At 35.8% G+C, this 20,145-nt stretch overlaps 2 protein-coding genes across 2 annotated transcripts; one reads left to right on the top strand and one right to left on the bottom strand.

Moving 5' to 3' along the window:
- The first annotated feature begins 487 nt into the window (after nucleotides 1-487).
- Nucleotides 488-16,970, top strand: LOC136226520 (ABC transporter B family member 20). Its single transcript, XM_066015048.1, has 11 exons — nucleotides 488-1,176; nucleotides 7,140-7,194; nucleotides 7,290-7,465; nucleotides 7,554-7,754; nucleotides 10,694-10,953; nucleotides 11,031-11,341; nucleotides 11,445-11,665; nucleotides 11,762-12,102; nucleotides 12,243-13,021; nucleotides 13,124-13,365; nucleotides 15,140-16,970. The coding sequence occupies exons 1-11, from the start codon at nucleotides 787-789 to the stop codon at nucleotides 16,367-16,369; spliced, it is 4,206 nt and encodes a 1,401-aa protein (XP_065871120.1). The 5' UTR covers nucleotides 488-786; the 3' UTR covers nucleotides 16,370-16,970.
- Nucleotides 16,971-17,318: 348 nt separating this feature from the next.
- LOC136226785 (photosynthetic NDH subunit of lumenal location 1, chloroplastic) lies at nucleotides 17,319-19,487 on the bottom strand. The gene is made up of 8 exons (XM_066015438.1): nucleotides 19,333-19,487; nucleotides 19,177-19,252; nucleotides 18,624-18,707; nucleotides 18,470-18,543; nucleotides 18,266-18,388; nucleotides 18,128-18,199; nucleotides 17,923-18,019; nucleotides 17,319-17,556 (listed from the first exon to the last, which is right to left on the bottom strand). Exons 1-8 carry the CDS (start codon nucleotides 19,384-19,386, stop codon nucleotides 17,453-17,455), a joined length of 684 nt encoding a protein of 227 aa, XP_065871510.1. The 5' UTR covers nucleotides 19,387-19,487; the 3' UTR covers nucleotides 17,319-17,452.
- Nucleotides 19,488-20,145: the final 658 nt, after the last annotated feature.

The raw sequence follows: 20,145 nt of genomic DNA, 5'->3' as shown, positions 1-20,145 counted from the left end.
TTAATTTGCTCTAAATATATTTCAGTATATTTCATTTCAGTATATAGTTTACCATGTTATTTGCATATTGGATTAATAATTTAATGTCATATCATATATATTAACGTATTTAATTTATAAATTAAGTCTAAAATTTAATTTTTAGTATCAATATTATATAATTATTATATTGGTTGAGAGGTAAGCTGAACATAAATTCAGCTACAGTATAAATTTATGAATTACAAGGATTTAACTAAAATCAAATAAATGTTTTCTGTTGCATTTAAGAAGAAAGTAGTAAAAATGATTGAAGTGAAGTGGTAACTTTAAATTCAAAATTTTAATCTTTGGAGTTTAATTTAATGAAAGAGAACGTAAAAAGCTCAACAATGTTTGTTACTTGCCGGCACTTGACCGTTAACCTAACACCAATACAAAAACAAGAACAATTTAAGAAACGTTTCTTTTTTTATTTTATTTTTCTTTTTGCTTTTTCTAACTGGTTTCGTACTATCCTGGGTAAGCTAACACTGCACAATTCTCCATCTTTCTCCGCCTCTTTTGACTCACTCCACCTTCTCCTTCTCCTTCCATCGCCTCCTCCTTTTCTTTTCTCTTTTCCAAATCGGAATACAGAATTCATAAAATTACAGACCCATTTAGCAGAAACGTTTCCAACTGCTCATTTGTTTTCTTTCCTCTAAATTTAGCGGATCTGCTGCTAAATTTAGAGGGTTAGGACTCAATTAGGGTTTTTCATTGATACAGAGGAGCAGAGGTTTGTAGGTCACTAAATCCTTCAAGATGATGGTCTCTAGGGGACTCTTTGGGTGGTCCCCACCTCATATACAGCCGTTGACGCCGGTTTCTGAGGTGTCGGAGCCGCCGGAGTCCCCGTCTCCCTACTTGGATACTAGTGCGGAGGCAGCTGCTCAGGCAGCTGCTGCTGCGCAGGCTGAGGAAGATGAGATGGAAGAGACTGAAGAGATGGAACCGCCCCCTGCTGCTGTTCCTTTTTCTCGGTTGTTTGCTTGTGCTGACCGCCTTGACTGGGGACTCATGATCGTTGGTTCGATTGCTGCTGCTGCTCATGGGACTGCGCTTGTTGTCTACTTGCACTACTTTGCCAAGATTATTGATGTTATGAAGATTGGTCCTAACAGAACTGAGGAGCAATTCGAGAGGTTCAAAGATGTAAGTTTTGTGCTGTGGATGTTTGAATTGTTGAAAACTATTTTTCTTCTTGCAATTTAGTCTTCTCTTAGTTAGTGTGTTTAATTTTTTGATGTGAAACTGAGGGAAATGGAAAGGAGGCGAGATGTTGAGTTACGGAATTTTGTGTGCTTGTGAACTCTGGACCGAGTTTGCCGAGGTCATGTGAATTTCATCATCCCAAGAAGCACTCAATAATTAGCTGAGCTTCTTAGCAGATGTTAATGGATTGATGAATTTATAAGAGCTGTAGTTTAGTTTTTGATCTTAGGATTCTGCTGTTTAACATGGGGTAGCTTTTATATGTGGTCTTATAATGTGTATAAACTAAGTACTCTGTTCGTCCATGATGTTTCCTACCTGGAGAAACTTTTCTGTAGCTTTTTAGCAGTTGGACATTCTGTATACTATTCAATTCAGTGGAGTTCTATTTTGGTTTAGACATGAAGATGATATCTTATGCCTTATCAAGTCGAGAATTCTTATGAGGAATATGTTTTAAGGATTGCTATGTTCATTTAGGAAACTGTTAATACTCGTGTGAGGTGTGCTAGATTTTCCGCTTACTTTGGAGCAATCTGGGATCTGAAATTTGTAGTTAGGTTCCAATAGTGTGAAATTTCTACAAAATCAATTAAAACAAAGGAAGTTATGTACCTCTAGCAGTACTTGGGAAGTTACATGCTATTAGCTACACTTGTGTGCATATCCTGTTTTCAGTTGCCATTGTTATGGCTAGTTTGGCAAATTGGCAGACTCGTTAATTGCCCATTGAAGCTTGATAAAAATGTTGTCTTGGCACACAAGATAATTTACTTTCATTTTGTGTTCCATTGGTGGTTTTGCTTATAGTGAAATGGAGATACTATCAATCTATGTTACTGTTATCTCTTTTCTATCAGCAACAGCATTGCAAAACATCTGTTTGAGACTTGGTGTTTATATTTATCTATGTGGAAAGAGGTCTAGGAATCATAATGTTTATGATATCAGGAGGGGGTTACCATTCGCTTTTCGCTGTCTTCGTCTCTAGGGATCTGTTCAGGATGAAACCTACATGCTTTTGTTGGGGTGCCATCGAGTTGAACTTTTGCATAAGCATGTACTTTGTGGACAATTGATATCATTTTATATGCTACAACCATAGTTTTTTTTTTTTATCTTGATTAATGGAGAGGAAATATTAACATAGGGAAAGAAATTAACAGGTATACACTGCTAATTGTGCCACACCTATCAATAACAGGCCGTTTTTCATTAATTAAAATATGGCTAAACCTCAACCACAATCGTTCAGGTTCAATTTTTTTGTCAATCTGTTCAGTTTAGGATCACATTTTACACAAAGGGTAGTGACTAGCTATTTACTATAAAATGTATGGCATTATTGTTTCCTCTAAATTACTTGAATTATTTAATTTGTATGTATGATCTTTTGCATTAGTGCATGTACCAATCTGCATCATATTTGTTAAGGATGATCCTTGGTGCAAGCAGGCTTTACTGTCATGTCATATTTTGTTCCTTGCGGAAGTCGTCAGTTCTGAATGTCATTCGTTCTTGAACTTATAGTAGTAGTTGTTGAATGTCACGATCATTAGAGTAATTAAGGGGAAGCATTTCGGTACTATTTAGGTGGTTAATTAGGTATTATTATTAGAGTGATTAATGTGGTTGACTGAGTTAATATCAATAATTGATGTGGTCGACCGAGTTAAGGCCATTAATTAATGTGGTTGACTGAGTTAATATCAGAATGTAATACTAGAATTGTCCTTTATGTAACCATTGCCACCTCATAACTGGTACAACTATTTATACAAGGTCTATCCTACAATTATAAGCATCATTATGAAATCAATGAATATTCTATTTCTTCATTTCCTTCTCCTCTCCCTTTTCTTTCTTTTCTCTCTTTCTTCCTTATTCTCCTTCTTCCTCACCTCTCTTCTCTAATTTTCTGCGATTCTCTTCCTATTTTTCTGTTTCTCTCTTCTTCTTTATTCTTCTCTTCTCTATATTCTATTTCTGCCCTAATCTTCTATTACCAATTTGCCAGGAATCCTAATCCTGACATTGGTATCAGAGACTCGTTGGTCCGGCCATTCTGTGAATGGTTAATAACTCCTATAAAAAGACTTGCACAACAAAAAGAAATGCTAAGGTAGCCATGGAAGCTTGGAGAAACAACTCAAAGAACTTGTTGGCCAGTTCTATGACAGAGCTGAATCTACAACAGAACAACTGGAAAATATTAAGGCTCAACAGACCACACAGCAACAACGCATAGAGCACCTCCTTATGGAGCAAATGTATTCACAACAGTCCTTAGAGAAGTACATTCTAGCCTTATCACAAAAAATCCACACTCAGCAAGTAACCCTTTAGACACCCCCACCACATTCAGTCTCTAATACTCAAAGAGAACCCAACAGAGGATTTATGGGAAATCACTCTGGTGGCCAAGTGGTTGAGGGTGAAGAACCTTCCCTACATTAAGCTCCTTCCCAAGTGTGATCTGCCATCCTTCGATGGAGCTGACATGGAGCTGTGGATAAACAAGTGCACCAAGTATTTTCTGTCAAGGAACCAGTTGAACTAAAAGCTTAAACTGATAGTTAAGACCCAATAATAGCTTTTATATTAATCTCTGACATACCCCCAATTGATGAGGTTGCCAGGATTTGAACCCTCGACCGTTTGGTCTAAGAAGCTCTGGTACCATGTTAAGGAACCAATTGAACTAAAAGCTTAAGTTGATAGTTATTGCCCAATAATAGCTTTTATATTAATCTGACATTTTCAACTATTTGAAGTTGAGGAAGATAGAAAGATCCAAATGGACTTGTATCTGCAAGGTAAGGCAGAAAAATGGTTCAGGAACTGGTTGCCAAGCCACCCACTCATCTCTTGGAAGAATTTCATAGAAGATGTAGAGGGGCGATTCCAAGGAAATGAGGCTGTAGATGTAGTGGAGCAGCTTTCCTTGCTCAAACAAACAGAATATGTGGTAGGCTACCAAGATCAGTTTGAGGCTATCAAGTTGAAAATGGAAAGGGTACACCCTGAGAATTCCGAATCCTTTTACCTTTCTACTTTTACTGCTGGACCGAAGCCAGAGATTAGGTCTGCGGTTAGATCTAACCACTCAACTGACCTCTATGCCGCCATCAAACAAGCCAAACTTGAAGAAATACACCTTAAGAATACGGTGGACTTGCTTGAACCTAAACCCAATTTCAGGACCCCTGTAATCGCCAAGCCTTGTACATACAACCCCAATACTCCAAAACCCTATACAACCATCACCCAAGCATTAAACATTTCTAAAACACTCAGATTCTATCCAGTTGTGTTGTCGATGCAAAAGTTTGCTTATCTTATGATACTCTACCAGATGGTTTAGTGTTAAGAAAGGAGATGTGGTAGCTTACCAACCTTATGCAATGGGAAGGCTGAAAGTCATATGGGATGATGATGCTCACAAATATAAACCAGCAAGCTGGCTCACTAAGGATGGTCTGTCTCTGTTCCGTCACAGAGAGCTTTCAAGTTCATTGTTTTTCCGCTGCACATTCAATGGATTGTTTCTGTTGCAGAGCCCTTTCAAGTTCACTGATTTCCAGCCTTCCTACATTCTTGGGGACAAGAATGTTCTAAAGGAGGGGTATTGTCACGATCATTAGAGTAATTAAGGGGAAGCATTTAGGTATTATTTAGGTGGTTAATTAGGTATTATTAGAGTAATTAATGTGGTTGACTGAGTTAATATCAGTAATTAACGTGGTTGACTGAGTTAAGGCCGGTAATTAAGGTGGTTGACTGTGATCATATCAGTGATTAATGTGCTTGATTGATGTAATACTAGAATTGTCCTCTCTGTAACCGTTGCCACCTTATAGCTGGTACAACTATTTATATGAGGTCTGTCCTACCACTCTAAGAATAATTATGAAATCAATGAATATTCTATTTCTTGTCTTCTCTCTCTTTCTTCCTTATTCTCCTTCTTCCTAATCTTCTATTTCCAGGAATCCTAATCCTGACATTGAAGGTGCATGGTGCAGGAGGTTAGGAATTAGGAGTATGCTCATGCTGGGGTGTATCAAGTCACAAGTGCACTTTACTAAAGCATATTAGTGCTTAGGATTCAAATTCAATTGTGAATTGTAATAAGTGAAATGCAAAAAATCCAAAAGGCTTAGTTAAACATATATATTTCACAGAAAATCATTGTTTGGATCTAATTTAACATGTCATGTGGCTGCGCACACTGAATGAATAGAATATTAGAATTACATTTAGATATGACTACTAAGATAAGTTTGATCAGATCCATCTACGTAAAAAAGCTAGCTGACCTCAACTATGTCAATTGTCGCTGACAAACCTACATCAAAGCAAAACCTTTCGTTTCAAAAACTTAAAATAATTTATGTAATTACTTAAGTTGTCCAAATTGTTGTTGCAATTTCTGTTAAAAATTAAACTTCAGTTGCAGTTGCTTGCAATGGAGGTGTTTGTGCAGCTATTTTGTGGTGTAATGGTTAGAATTTAGCATGTCTTTTCAGAAAATATGCAAAACAGATAAAAACTAGGGTAATTAATTTATTAGTCCCTATATTTTGACAAAATACACTGTTTAGTCCCTATATTTTCAAAAACACACGGTAAAGTCCTTAAGGATTTGCGTTCTTCTTTTCCTTTATTTTCCTTTCCTTTAAACTCTAATGCATCTGAAATCAACTTTGAGTGTTCTTCTTCTTGATTTTCTTCTTAATCGTTCAAATTCGTAAGCATTGAGTCTGTTTTTTTTCTTATTCTCCATACAAATAGCTTCTTTTTCTAAATTAGATTTCCTCTTCTGAAGTTTGAAGGTAAATAGTAAAGGGTAATTTAGTCGTTTCCGAAGTCATAAACGGTAAAAAATCTAACAAACAGACGGAAGGACTAAACAGTTCACTGAGAAAAAGGTTAGGACCTTACCATGTGTTTTTGAAAATACAGGGACTAAACAGGGTGTTTTGTCAAAATATAGGGACTAATAAATTAATTACCCTAAAAACTAATGACGTTGAGAGAAACCACTAAAATAAATGAAACTATAGAAAGCACATTAAATTTACAATTGGCAGTAATGATTATTAATATACTAAATTATTCAACGCAAACATAATACAACTGTAAGGCTAAGTAACAGTTTAAATCTAATTACAACCAAAACTATTGTCTAAGACCAACTGAAAGGAAAACTTACTTCGTTAAAAAATCCTACGAAAAATTACCTATTTATTAATTGAAGCTAAGTCTTCAGCTGTACAAATAGACCAAAAAAGTTTTTGAGTGATCTTGTGAGCAGAATGCTTCAAAAATCTAACTTTCAAGCACTTCCCTTTTCTTCCCCAACAATATCTATGTTGAGGTTTTAACCACCTTACCCTCTCCGTCCCTCCCTCTCTCTCCCTCAGTCAAAGCTTTGCTAGATCACGACATCAAGAGTCCAGAGGTATACCTGTTTGGTCTACTGGTATGGCATGGTCGATTCCTTTCGTGCCGGACATAAGAATACAATATCTTTGTAATGTGGATAGAGGGTCACAATCTGATGAAGTTTTTGGGCTGGAGCCCTCGTTTTTTTAATGACTGATGCATTTGCATATGAATCTACTTTGATATTATCCAAGAGTTCGGGATACATATCTTCTAATGTGGTGTGGTTTATTTTAGGATGTCATTACTTACTTCACCTATTGTTTTTGGGGTAACAGTGCCCATTTTTAAATCACAGTTCTCTTCCTGAATTACTGGGATAAATACAAGGGATAGTGGGGACGATCGGGGAGATGTTTATTTCCCTCTCTCCAAACTTCTATTAGAAATTTCTTTGCACATTTCTAGTTGATTTAACTGCTTTTTTCTAACCTATGCTTTTATTTTTGTGGCAGCTTGCTTTGACTATTGTTTATATAGCAGGGGGTGTTTTCGCAGCTGGTTGGATTGGTAAGGTTCAGATATATATGGCAATTATTTCTCTGTAGTTTCTGTAATTTTCTCGTGGATGACTATTATCTGTGCTAATCTGCTACCTGTAATAGAGGTTTCATGCTGGATTCTAACTGGAGAGCGTCAGACGGCGGTCATAAGATCAAACTATGTTCAAGTGTTGCTTAATCAGGACATGAGCTTTTTTGACACCTACGGTAACAATGGGGACATTGTGAGCCAAGTATTGAGTGATGTGCTGCTCATTCAGTCTGCTCTAAGTGAAAAGGTCGACTAGTGATTTATTGTTCTTTGGTTTCTAAGTCTTCAAATATCTTGTATTAGTGTAACATGATGAGGGATTTTTGATGATGTAGGTTGGAAACTATATACATAACATGGCAACATTTTTTAGTGGTCTTGTCATTGGATTTGTCAACTGCTGGCAGATTGCCATCATAACATTAGCCACTGGTCCTTTTATTGTTGCTGCTGGAGGTATATCAAATATATTTCTTCATAGGCTAGCTGAGAGTATTCAAGATGCATATGCTGAAGCTGCTAGTGTTGCTGAACAGGTTTGTTCTTTTTCCTATTAAATTGAATTTTTTTTTTGCACTTTGAAGGTTGAACCCGAAAAGATCCCCTCCTTCCCCCATGAATAAGCTTTAGATTCCATAGCTATTGGACAGAAGATAAAAGAACCTCCCCTTTTGGTCTTTTTGTTGCAATGATTTCTATAATTAATTTTGTCTTACTCCTTTCGTTTGATACAAGAGTTACTTGTGATTTGCTATTATTGGATTCTGTCTAAATGTCTTTTCTTGAAAAACATTAAGTTGATTTTGATTGTCTGGAATTATAGCTTATACTCTATGTTACTGATAAATTACTTCAGGATATACATATCTTACCTTGTATAATGTGAAGATGATTCCTGCTTACTCAGCTTAGTTGTTTAGCTAGATGGGTTTTCGGCAGTATTACATTCATGGAATATTGGAGTGGCTTGTATGATTCTATATTACTGAAATAGTTTCAGCTCCCTTAAATTCTGAGTTGTGTGTATTTTGGACAACTAGTCGGACTGAAAAACATCCTTTATAAATTTTGTCAACGGACAGATTCCACATTTTTTAATGTTTAGATCACTGTACTGAATTTTTTCATCACAACAGGAAATGTTTCCTTGTCAATTAAAATACTAAATCATTTACTATGAGTTGTCTTCTAATTCTGAAAACAAGAAATCATTTTTGAACACCCGTGAACTTAATTAAAAGTGATAACAAGAGGGTGTACCCATAAGGAAGCTACAAATTGTGACTCCACTCGTGTAAGGCCACTTTTGTTGCTGCAAAGTATTGCAATTCAATCATTTTGTGATTCAGCTGGTTGGAAACAGATGGAAGAATGTAGTCCTCATAAATTGCTCTAAGAGCATCTCCAAAAGCCTCTTAGTTTGGCTCTTAAGTTAATATTTGAGGAGATAGAGTTAAAAACCAAATTCAACAGCCTCTTAGTGACTCCTCAAATAACTAAGAGCCTCCTCATCCTCTCTATTATTGAGGAGCCTCTTTCCACTCCTAGTCCCCTCCTTATTTCATTTTTTATTAATAATTTTTTATTGAATACTCTCTCTCCTCTAACTATTGGTAAATATAACCGTACTTAATAATTTTAATGATAAAATAATAAATAAGGAGTGAATATGAGGAGTATTGTTGGAGATGATATGTAGTCACTCCTCAAATCAGTAAGAGTCATTTGTTTATATTATTTTTAGAGATTGGCGTAAGAGTCTCTTGGAGATGCTAGTGAAATTTTTCATTGTCTTACTGAAAAATTAACATTTTTTTTTTCCTTTGTGGCATAATTCAAATGCTGGAAAATAACCTCCTACCCTTTTCCTGTACTGTACAATGTATTTTCGTAGCTCAGTCCACAAATGATGAACTTTCTCTCTCTCTCTCTCTCAAATTTTTTGGTTAAACAAACAAAAGCTTAGTTTTACCCATTCACAGAATGAAAATCTCTCTTGCGTATCCTCCTTTGTTCTATTTGATAAAGAGGAAGAGGATCTTTAGAAAGCATTAGAAGACAATGGTGATTCTTGAAGTGGTGGATTGAATGTTAGTGATGATCCTAAGGGAATTGGACCCACGTATCCAGTTTAATTATTAACTATCAAGCAACGATACGCGTACAGGAACGGGTACGGCGGGGATACGGCAAATTTTATATATAATTAATAATATATATATATATATATATATATATATATATATATATATATATATATCATTTGTAATGAAAAATTTAAAAGATACAAAAATATATAAACCACAAATCACATTCATAAAGTCATTATAAAACCACAAATAAAACTCGTAAGTCATTATAAAACCACAAATAACATCTACAATATTAACTAATAAGTCATATGATCCTTATATTTTTGAAGTTTTTTAATTTGTCAATGGGTGGTGGGTCGATATTACTTTATTTAATTTGTTATATAATCCTTATCTTTTTAGAGTTTTTTTTTTTTTTTTTAAAAACCCCTATAATTAATTATGAAAAGTATCCCCTGATTAAAAAAGAAAAAGAAAAAAAGGGGATACTTCCTAGCCGTATCCCGTACTTATCCCGCCGTATCCCCATCCTTGGAGTATCGGATACGCGTATGTTGACCTCTTAGAAATATCGGTGCTTCATAGATTATTAAAAAGGCACGCGTATCCAGTATAATTATTAAAAAGGCATGCTGTGGGCTCAACTCTTGCTTAAGGTACATTATTCCCCAGACTCAGTGTGTTAGCTTGGGGATGATGGCCTCACTTAGAGAATTAATTCCCTGGCAATAGGATGTGTGCCTCAATTCATGTCAAGGCACAGAAAAGGTGTGCATTGTTAACATTTTTGTTTTTAGTTTAATTCATGAAGCACCATATTCTTTTCACTGAAGAAGAAATAGAGCTGACTATAGAACTTGGTTGGGTTATTTTTCTTTGACAAAGATATATGTGGGTTAATTATAGCTTGAAAGTAGCCTTATTGTACTACAACTTAGAGGCAAAATTATCATGTCCACCTCCAATTCTAACATTTGGAGAAAGGCAAAAAGCATCTTCTCAATTGGGGGGTAGATATTCCACTAAAATATGTTGATGATCCCAGTTGGAAGGAATCTTGCTTTTTGACACCAAGACTCCTTAATACCTTGATAATGTGTTGTGCCTTCAGTAACTATAATATTACGTTTAATACTTTTATTGTCAACTTCCTGTCTCTCTCACATACACTTGCACACTATCCAGTTTTCATTATCTTCATGGATGTATGTAGACTGTTCCCTTACACCCAGGGCAGTTTTTGAAAATTTTGTTGCATCTTGCATGTTATGTCTCACTGTATACATTCAGTGTCCTGGCATCACAAAATTGGCTCTTTCTCCTGCAGCATATGTACATCCTTCAAAAGTTCATACTAAATGATAATAATGTCTTTTGTGCAGGCGGTCTCATATATTAGGACCTTATATGCATTCACTAATGAAACTTTGGCCAAATATTCTTATGCGACCTCATTACAAGCAACTCTGAGATATGGTATTCTGATTAGTCTTGTGCAAGGACTTGGGCTTGGGTTTACATATGGGCTTGCAATATGTTCGTGTGCCTTACAATTGTGGGTTGGAAGATTTCTGGTTACACGAAATCATGCCCATGGTGGTGAAATAATAACAGCCCTATTTGCTGTAATATTGAGTGGCCTGTAAGCGTCTTGTTCTTCTCTGTTGTTAGTATTTTATCTTCTCTATACATTCTTATTTGCCATGTTGTGTCTCCTAGCGGACTGAACCAAGCAGCAACAAATTTTTATTCTTTTGACCAAGGACGGATTGCTGCCTATAGACTTTATGAGATGATAAGCCGATCATCATCCACAGTTGATCAAGATGGGAATACCCTAGTTTCAGTGCAAGGAAATATTGAGTTCCGCAATGTGTATTTTAGCTATCTGTCTCGTCCTGAGATCCCAATCTTGAGTGGATTTTACCTCACTGTACCAGCTAAAAAGGCTGTGGCACTCGTTGGTAGAAATGGCTCTGGGAAAAGCAGTATTATCCCTCTCATGGAACGGTTTTATGATCCCACTTTAGGTACTTCCTTGAGTCTCATATTCTTAGTCTGAAGTTCCAGTGAATTGGCAATTTAATTTTCATTTATATTCCATCTATTTTTCATTTTTTCTTTGCCATGCAGGAGAAGTTCTTTTAGACGGAGAAAATATTAAAAACCTGAAACTGGAATGGCTTAGAAGCCTAATAGGACTAGTCACCCAGGAACCTGCCTTGCTCAGTTTGAGTATCAAGGATAATATTGCTTATGGACGAGAAGCTACTTTTGATCAGATTGAAGAGGCTGCCAAGATAGCACATGCACATACATTTATCAGCTCACTCGAGAGAGGCTATGATACGCAGGTATATCTAACAAGAATAAATGATTGCTTAAACCTTTGTTATTTATTGTTCCATCTTTGGTCACTCTTTCGAGAGATTAATCATTCTGCATTTTAGGTGGGAAGAGCTGGTTTATCTTTGACAGAGGAGCAAAAAATTAAACTTTCTATTGCTAGAGCAGTGCTTCTGAATCCTACAATTCTTCTGCTAGATGAGGTTACTGGTGGTCTTGACTTTGAAGCTGAGAGAGCTGTGCAGGAGGCTCTAGATCTCCTCATGTTGGGACGGTCAACCATCATAATAGCTCGACGTCTCAGTCTTATTAGGAATGCTGATTACATAGCCGTTATGGAGGAAGGTCAACTTGTTGAAATGGGTACACATGATGAACTGTTAAACTTAGATGGTCTATATGCTGAACTGCTTAAATGTGAAGAAGCCGCCAAACTGCCAAGGAGGTATAACCTGGCAACAATCTCCACTATGACAATATTTTTTGTGAATATGACTTCCATTTTGAAATATATGGTTTTCTTGTGTTCTAAAAATGTATTGATATGCTAGAATAATTACAAATATGCTGCATATCTTTCTCCAGAATGCCAGCAAGAAATTACATGGACACTTTTCAAATTGAAAAGGATTCGTCTGCCAGTCACAGCTTCCAAGAGCCGTCCTCTCCCAAAATGATGAAATCACCCTCCCTTCAGAGAATACCTGGTGTAACACGGCATCCAGATAGCAACTTTAACTCTCAAGAATCACCCAAAACTCGAAGCCCGCCACCAGAGAAGATGATGGAAAATGGTCTTCCCGTGGATGAAGCTGACAAGGAACCATCAATAAAAAGACAGGATAGTTTTGAAATGAGACTGCCAGAGTTACCCAAGATTGATGTCCAGTCTGCAAATCGACAAAAATCAAATGGATCAGATCCTGAATCACCAGTATCACCGCTTTTGACATCAGATCCTAAAAATGAGCGTTCCCATTCACAGACTTTTAGTAGGCCCCATAGTCATTCTGATGACATCCCTACTAAATACAAGAGTGCAAGGGATGCAAAACATCAGGAAGCTCCATCCTTTTGGAGACTGGCTGAACTTAGTTTTGCAGAGTGGCTCTATGCTGTGTTAGGAAGCATTGGTGCTGCTATCTTTGGTTCTTTTAATCCACTTCTTGCTTATGTTATTGCATTGATTGTGACAGCATATTATAGACCTGGGCGTCATCACTTGCAGGAGGATGTAAACAAGTGGTGCTTGATAATTGCCTGCATGGGTGTAGTGACAGTGGTTGCAAATTTTTTGCAGCATTTCTATTTTGGTATTATGGGTGAAAAAATGACCGAACGAGTCCGAAGAATGATGTTCTCAGGTAAATGATCTCTGTCCTTGTTGTTAGGTACTTGGAAAAGAACATTACAAAATACAAAATTCAGTATATGAGCTTTACCTTATTTTGTGCCCATTGTAACAGCTATGCTGCGGAATGAAGTTGGATGGTTTGATGAAGAAGAGAACAGTGCTGACACATTGTCCATGCGGTTGGCAAATGATGCTACATTTGTCCGAGCAGCATTTAGCAACCGACTTTCAATATTTATACAGGATAGTACTGCTGTTATTGTGGCTGTTGTCATTGGTATGCTACTTGAATGGCGAGTAGCTCTTGTGGCTTTGGCGACCTTGCCAATTCTTATGGTTTCTGCAGTAGCACAGGTTTGCATGTTCTGTTCTGCTTTTGGAATTAATGTATCTTCATTGTTTGTTCATTTTTTCAACATATTTTTCTGATTTTGTGAATGAATTAACGGTTTGGATTGTTATTCTATTAGCCTACATAGTTGGCTACTACACATGAATAAAAACAAAATATATGGTCGTCTTAAGAGTCCTTTTAGTGTCTACTTTTTACCAGTCATTCAGTCAATTTCCTCTCTAATTCTTTTCTTTACCGTAAGATGGACTTTTCTGCACTTCATGAAATTGCAATTTCAAATTTTGGTTTGTTTTCTACTTTCTACGAGGATGACTAGTCCAATTTCTACGTACAGAAAAGTCGTTTGATTGTATTATTGATTCTGACAGAAACGGGCAAGTTTTTCAGAATTGCATTTTAATATAAAAAAGTAAGGATTATGAATTTTGAAACAGAGTTCTTGATAAAATGTTCAATCAACAAGTAAAAACACATAAATAGTGGTTTAAGAAGTTTATTTTTGCAATATCTCCAAGTGAATGCTGTAACCAGAAAGTGAACACAACTGGAAAATACAGCTAAGAGCTTAGATCATAATGAACTAAGCTCTCCTCCCTGCATTGCAGTGAAAAGCCAAACAGAATTATCAAACATTTGCCTTGTTCCACCCTTGCCCCTCTAACAAACCTGTCTGTCATAACTTTCCTTTCCCCTATAGCCAGCTCATCAGTACTGTCCCTCTCCATAACAAACTCCTTGTAAACTCAACACACCTTCATTCCCTTACTCACAAGGCCCATTAGCGTTTCCATCAGTTCTGGTATATTGTGTGACAATGAGGTTTGTTTTCAGTCATGGTCTCTATCATTTCCTATGGTAAACCCTCCACACCTTCATTCACTTACTCACATCTGATAACCATTCGCTAGACCCATTAGCATTTCTATCAGTTTTTGTATCTAGTGTGACAATTGATGTTTGTTTTCATTGGGGATAATACAAAAAAAAAAAAAAAATTCATGAGTTTTTAGTGGTCTGATGATACAGCATCCTTCGATTCTCATGATTGTTGTGCTTCAATTCCAACTGTAGTGTGTAATTGCTAAAACTGCAATTAAGGTCAACCAAGAAAAGAAATGTTGAATACAACATTCAGCTAGTCTAGTGGTGTCCTGTCTTAATTTCCTAGTGTCATAGCATCTCCAACAGCCTCTTAAGTTAAAATTTGAGGAGAGAGTGTTAAAATCCAACTCCAGCAGTGTCTTAGTGACTTCTCAAATCACTAAAAGCCTCTTCATCCTCTCTATTATTGAGGAGCCTCGCTCCACTCCTAGTCCCCTCCTTATTTCATTTTTTATTAATAATTTATTATTGAGTCTCTCTCCTCTCACTATTTGTAAATATAACAATACTTAATAATTTTAATGACAAAATAATAAATAAGGAGTGAATGTGAGGAGTATTGTTGGAGATGATGATATGTATTAGTCACTCCTCAAATAACTAAGAGTTAATTAATTGTTTATATTATTTTTAGATAGTGAACTAAGAGTCTCTTGGAGATTCTCTTACATATTTAAAAAATAGGGAACTAAGGAAAGCTACTAGAATTTTAGATCAATTTAAATGCGAGTCATTATTATGTCTGTAGTTGATCAGTGAAGAAGTTTATTCTTTTTTTTTCACAAAAAAGGTTCAGCCTTTTTGTTTTCTTAAATTTTGATAAATGAAGAATTCTTATATGCTACTTTTCTTTGCAAAAATACTGAATGGTGGTCAAATGAAATATTGCAGAAGTTGTGGCTTGCTGGATTTTCACGGGGCATCCAGGAGATGCACAGGAAGGCATCGTTGGTCCTTGAGGATGCAGTTAGAAACATTTACACTGTCGTAGCATTCTGTGCTGGTAACAAAGTAATGGAGCTATATAGGTTGCAACTAAAGAAAATATTCAAGCAGAGTTTTCTCCATGGAATGGCCATTGGTTTCGCCTTTGGCTTTTCACAATTTCTTCTTTTTGCCTGCAATGCCCTTCTTCTCTGGTATACTGCATATGCTGTAAAGAAAAAGTATATTGATCTGCCTACAGCTCTCAAGGAGTATATGGTTTTCTCATTTGCAACATTTGCGCTAGTTGAGCCTTTTGGATTGGCCCCATACATTCTTAAACGGAGGAAATCTCTCATTTCAGTTTTTGAAATTATAGATAGAGTGCCCAAGATAGATCCTGATGATAGCTCAGCCCTGAAGCCACCTAATGTTTATGGGAGCTTAGAGTTGAAGAATGTAGATTTCTGTTATCCAACTCGCCCCGAAATGTTGGTGTTGAGCAATTTCACTCTCAAAGTAAATGGTGGACAAACTGTAGCTGTGGTAGGAGTTTCAGGATCTGGAAAGAGCTCTATAATTTCTTTAATCCAGAGATTTTATGATCCAGTTGCTGGTCAAGTCATGTTAGATGGGCGGGATTTGAAACTTTATAATTTGAGATGGTTAAGGAGCCATTTAGGTCTTGTTCAGCAAGAACCAGTTATATTCCCGACAACCATAAGAGAAAACATTATATATGCCCGGCACAACGCCAATGAAGCTGAGATGAAAGAGGCTGCTAGAATAGCAAATGCTCACCACTTCATCAGCAGTCAGCCTCACGGTTACGACACACTTGTGGGAATGAGGGGTGTGGACTTGACACCGGGACAGAAGCAAAGAATTGCGATTGCTCGAGTGGTGCTGAAGAATGCACCCATTTTGTTATTGGATGAAGCTAGTTCATCCATTGAATCGGAGTCAAGTAGAGTGGTGCAAGAAGCACTTGATACATTGATTATGGGAAATAAAACAACCATTATAATAGCTCATCGAGCTGCAATGATGAGGCATGTTGACAATATAGTGGTTCTAAATGGAGGCCGAATAGTGGAGGAAGGGAGCCATGATGCTTTGATGGCAAAGAATGGCTTGTACGTCAGGTTGATGCAACCCCACTTTGGGAAAGGTTTGCGACAGCATCGACTTATATAGCTCGGGTTTTGACATTTGGGCATGGTTCCTTTGTATAGCTCTAATTAGTCGTTTTACTTTGCTGGAAATGTTGATATTTGTTGGCAATTATACACATTTTCCAGAGCGGCGAGTGCAGACGAGAATGATGAGGCTTGTAGAATTTTTTTGTATGGTTGAACGGGAGGGTCGAGGTGGCGGTGGCACCGACCATTATAGCCATTCTGATTTAGGGTTTAGAAATAGGATTTGGAGGTTGGTAATGCATAATATTCTTTTAGGAGGCTGAGTTGATATAGTTGTTGCTTTGTCTCCATGGTGTATTTATTTGTTGATTAAATCAGAAAATTGGGTTGGAAAGGGGATAGTTTAGTCCTTAATCAGGTGTGCCTCTTGCGTTGTTTCGCGTTTCTTTTTTGTGGCTTTCTTGTGAATTATTGCAACTCCCACTAGCTTGTGTTTTACACTGTAAATTTTTACGTTTGTGAAAAGGAAAGAAAGTTTAGATCGAAGAGGAAGAAAATGTGGAGGCAATTGTTGTAATCTATGTACATAACCACTCGGATAATTTATAGGTTTTTTTAACTCTTTTTTCTGGTTTAACTTGTTCATTTTCTTTTCTCTTGAAATCAGAATGCATACTATAATTTTGCCTGTTTGGTTAGGCCATTTATATTTATGGTTTGATCTTAGTTGTTTAGACTTTGTTGTTAAAGTATGAGAACCAACCAATCTGATAAAGAATATTTACTTTTAAAATTGCTAAAAGCATATGTTTTTCAATCTTACTTCAACATTTTAGACACTTTTAGAATGAGAAAGCGAAAAAGAGTTATGAAAATGAGAACCAAATAGACACTTATTATTATTATTTATTATTTGATAAAGAATATATGTATCTTGTTTCCACCTTCGCTTGTAAATGAATAAATGCAAATTTCACTTTCTGAAATGTTTTCAGTTTGAGGAATGGTAATTAAAAAATTGCATTATTGAATTGGCAAATTTGCTTTGGCATTGTGTGATAAAGTTGAAGGGAGAACAACGGCAAATTTTCTAGTAAGTATATACAAGTAGAGATGCTTTTTTCAATGAGGACATCTATTAAATATCAAGCATCTTGAAAGAGTCGGCGACCATTTTAAGCTGGTTGCGATATCTTTTCCAACGTCTTTCATTTGCCCCCACGATTAGGGTGTAATATCTACCTGCACACACAAACCACTTTTAATGACGTCAATAGTTTATAAATTTCAAACTTCTATTTGAAAATTAAAAAATATATAAAATTTGTACGAATCAATTTAAAACGACATTTGTACTACTTGATTGATTAAAGGCTCAATGCATATTTAAGCCCAAAATTCATTTATTTTTCAGATTAAGCTGTGAATTAATTTTTATACCCGTTATCTTAACAGTCAGTGAACGGTTCAATACTTAAACAAATAAACGAGCTTTAATATTTAAAATTTATGAAATTTGGTCTAATTTGTTAAATATTACCAACCCGATGGCTGAAAAATGCGTTGATGACATTTTAGTAAGACAAGAAAGAGAGAAAGGGGCGTTACCGTTGCTAATTCCAATGGTTGCAAAGGCAACACTGGAGAAATTGGGAGATGTAAGCTCATATTCAAAGGTGTAGTAGTTTTTCCCATCTTCACTTCTCTGCATTCGCCCATTAAAATGTTACTAAGAATATAATTATTAGCTGCTAATTGAACATAACAGAACATAACGTAACATAACAGACACTCTATTTATATATACACAAACCTCTTGTACGTCAAATATGGTAGCTCTTTGATTCGGGGCAGCGTAAATCTTCTCAACCAAGTCAGAAACAACCTGAATTTTCCGAGACATTAATAACACTTGAAAAGGCGAGCAAAAGCATGAAAGTGTTTGAAATACCTGTTGCATTGATCCCAAATCATGAAGGTCTTTCTTGTCAGTAGGTATGAACCTCACTCTAACATTCTGCAACTGCATTGTTCGGTCCTTGAACGCCGAATCATGCCCCCGGAAATCAAAATCCTAACCATTTCACAATACCCTTTTCACTTTAAGTAGCTAATTCAAAGTTGAACATGTTAATTAGTTCACAAATGAACTTACTATCCAATCTGAGGGGTAGTAATATGAATATCCATCTCTTTTGTCGACAAATGCCCGATAATTCTGCGGTATCTCTGTACAATCCCAACATAATACACATGTGTTTTAACTTGCTATTTCAATGTAATAAGAAAAGGAGGTAATAATGTGACACCTTGAGCTAAAAAGGGGCTTGCTGGGAGTAAGCTTGTTGCCAGTGTTCCAGCTCCTAATAGTAACAATCTTCTTCTGCAATTGCCTACAACAAATTAGCGAATAAGAACATTTTTGCACCAAAACTTATCTATATGGTTTCATAATTAACAGCCGGTTTTGAAGGGTGTTGGAGATAATTATTGTTAATTATTTTTTTACCTATGCTGAAATGCTGACCGATAACTATTAAGCTTATTTAATAACCAGTGTTTATATTTGTCTATTTAACAAAAGGGATAGCGTCCAGATGTAAGATGTGAGTGCTGAGACAGAGTGTTCCAATACAAAATACCAGGGATGGATCTAGAGGAGGGCTTGGGAGGGTTAAACACCGGCTGTTCGCAGGAAAATAGTAAAATTTTCTATGTAAATTGTGTATTGGACTTCAATTTTTTTTGGGTAAAAACACTAAAAAATTCAGTTTAGCACCATGAATCAAGAAAAACCACCACAAGTATCCCTATCAATGAATCCTGGCTAAAAGAATAGCTAATAGAAATTGGGTATCTTACTTTGTTCAATGGAAGAGCAATTAGCAGCTAATGGAAAGGGTCGAGGCAATTCATTTGAGCAAGGGAAATTATTCAACTGCAAATTCAAATTCAAATTCAAATTAATTGAATGTCAAGGTTGAACATATATTTAGAAGAAGAGGGTGAGAAATACACCTTTTTGGATAAGGTTGTGGAAGCCCAGCTCAAAGAAACCGAAGATACTGCCATTGATGAATGAAAGCAGCTACAGACTACAGCAATGGATGTGGCTCAGACCTTGTGGTCGTTATACAACTTAGAATTGTTTTTCTAAAAATATAATTGTTTTTTTAGAATTGTTTAACAAAGTAATGAATGTTTTCCGTTAGTATCTATCACAAAATTTAAACAAACTGTCTTAGTAATAAAATGTCAAAATGTCGGTAAAAAATCTCTCAAAATGCAAGTTAATTTAACAATATGTACTATGTTATTAAAGCATTTATCAACCACCTATTAAAATGCACGAAACTACTTTATTATTTCAATTTATCGATAAATCTGTTTAAAAGATCCAATTTGATAATATTGTTAAATAAGTTCTATCAAATATTGTATTAGGTAAATTAATGTTAGGAATAAAATGACTTTTGTATGTTAAAATAAATTTGTATTTAAGCAAATTTTAGCCTTATCTTTATTAAATTGTGAAAGGTGTATGAAAATTAACAAATATTTTAGGTTTAAAGTGTTATTTAGCATTTGATTTATTTATAAGTTTGTCTTTTTACATCTGATCTATTATTCGGTCACATTCGGTTTCTAAACTATTTCAATTGATGAAATTTCATCTAATTTGGATGAAGATTTGACAAAACTGTTGTTTATCTTTCCACATAAATTTTGTTATGCGAAATTAATTAATTAAATTAAAAAAAAAAACAAATTCTTAAATTAAAATTTATAAAGTTTAAGTCTCAAAATATCGTCATGTCTCGTAACCACCGC

This window comes from Euphorbia lathyris, chromosome 4 (assembly GCF_963576675.1).
Source record: "Euphorbia lathyris chromosome 4, ddEupLath1.1, whole genome shotgun sequence".
NCBI lineage: Eukaryota > Viridiplantae > Streptophyta > Magnoliopsida > Malpighiales > Euphorbiaceae > Euphorbia > Euphorbia lathyris.
Note: the sequence above shows the minus strand (reverse complement) of the source record. Positions and strands in the feature narration are given on the sequence as shown.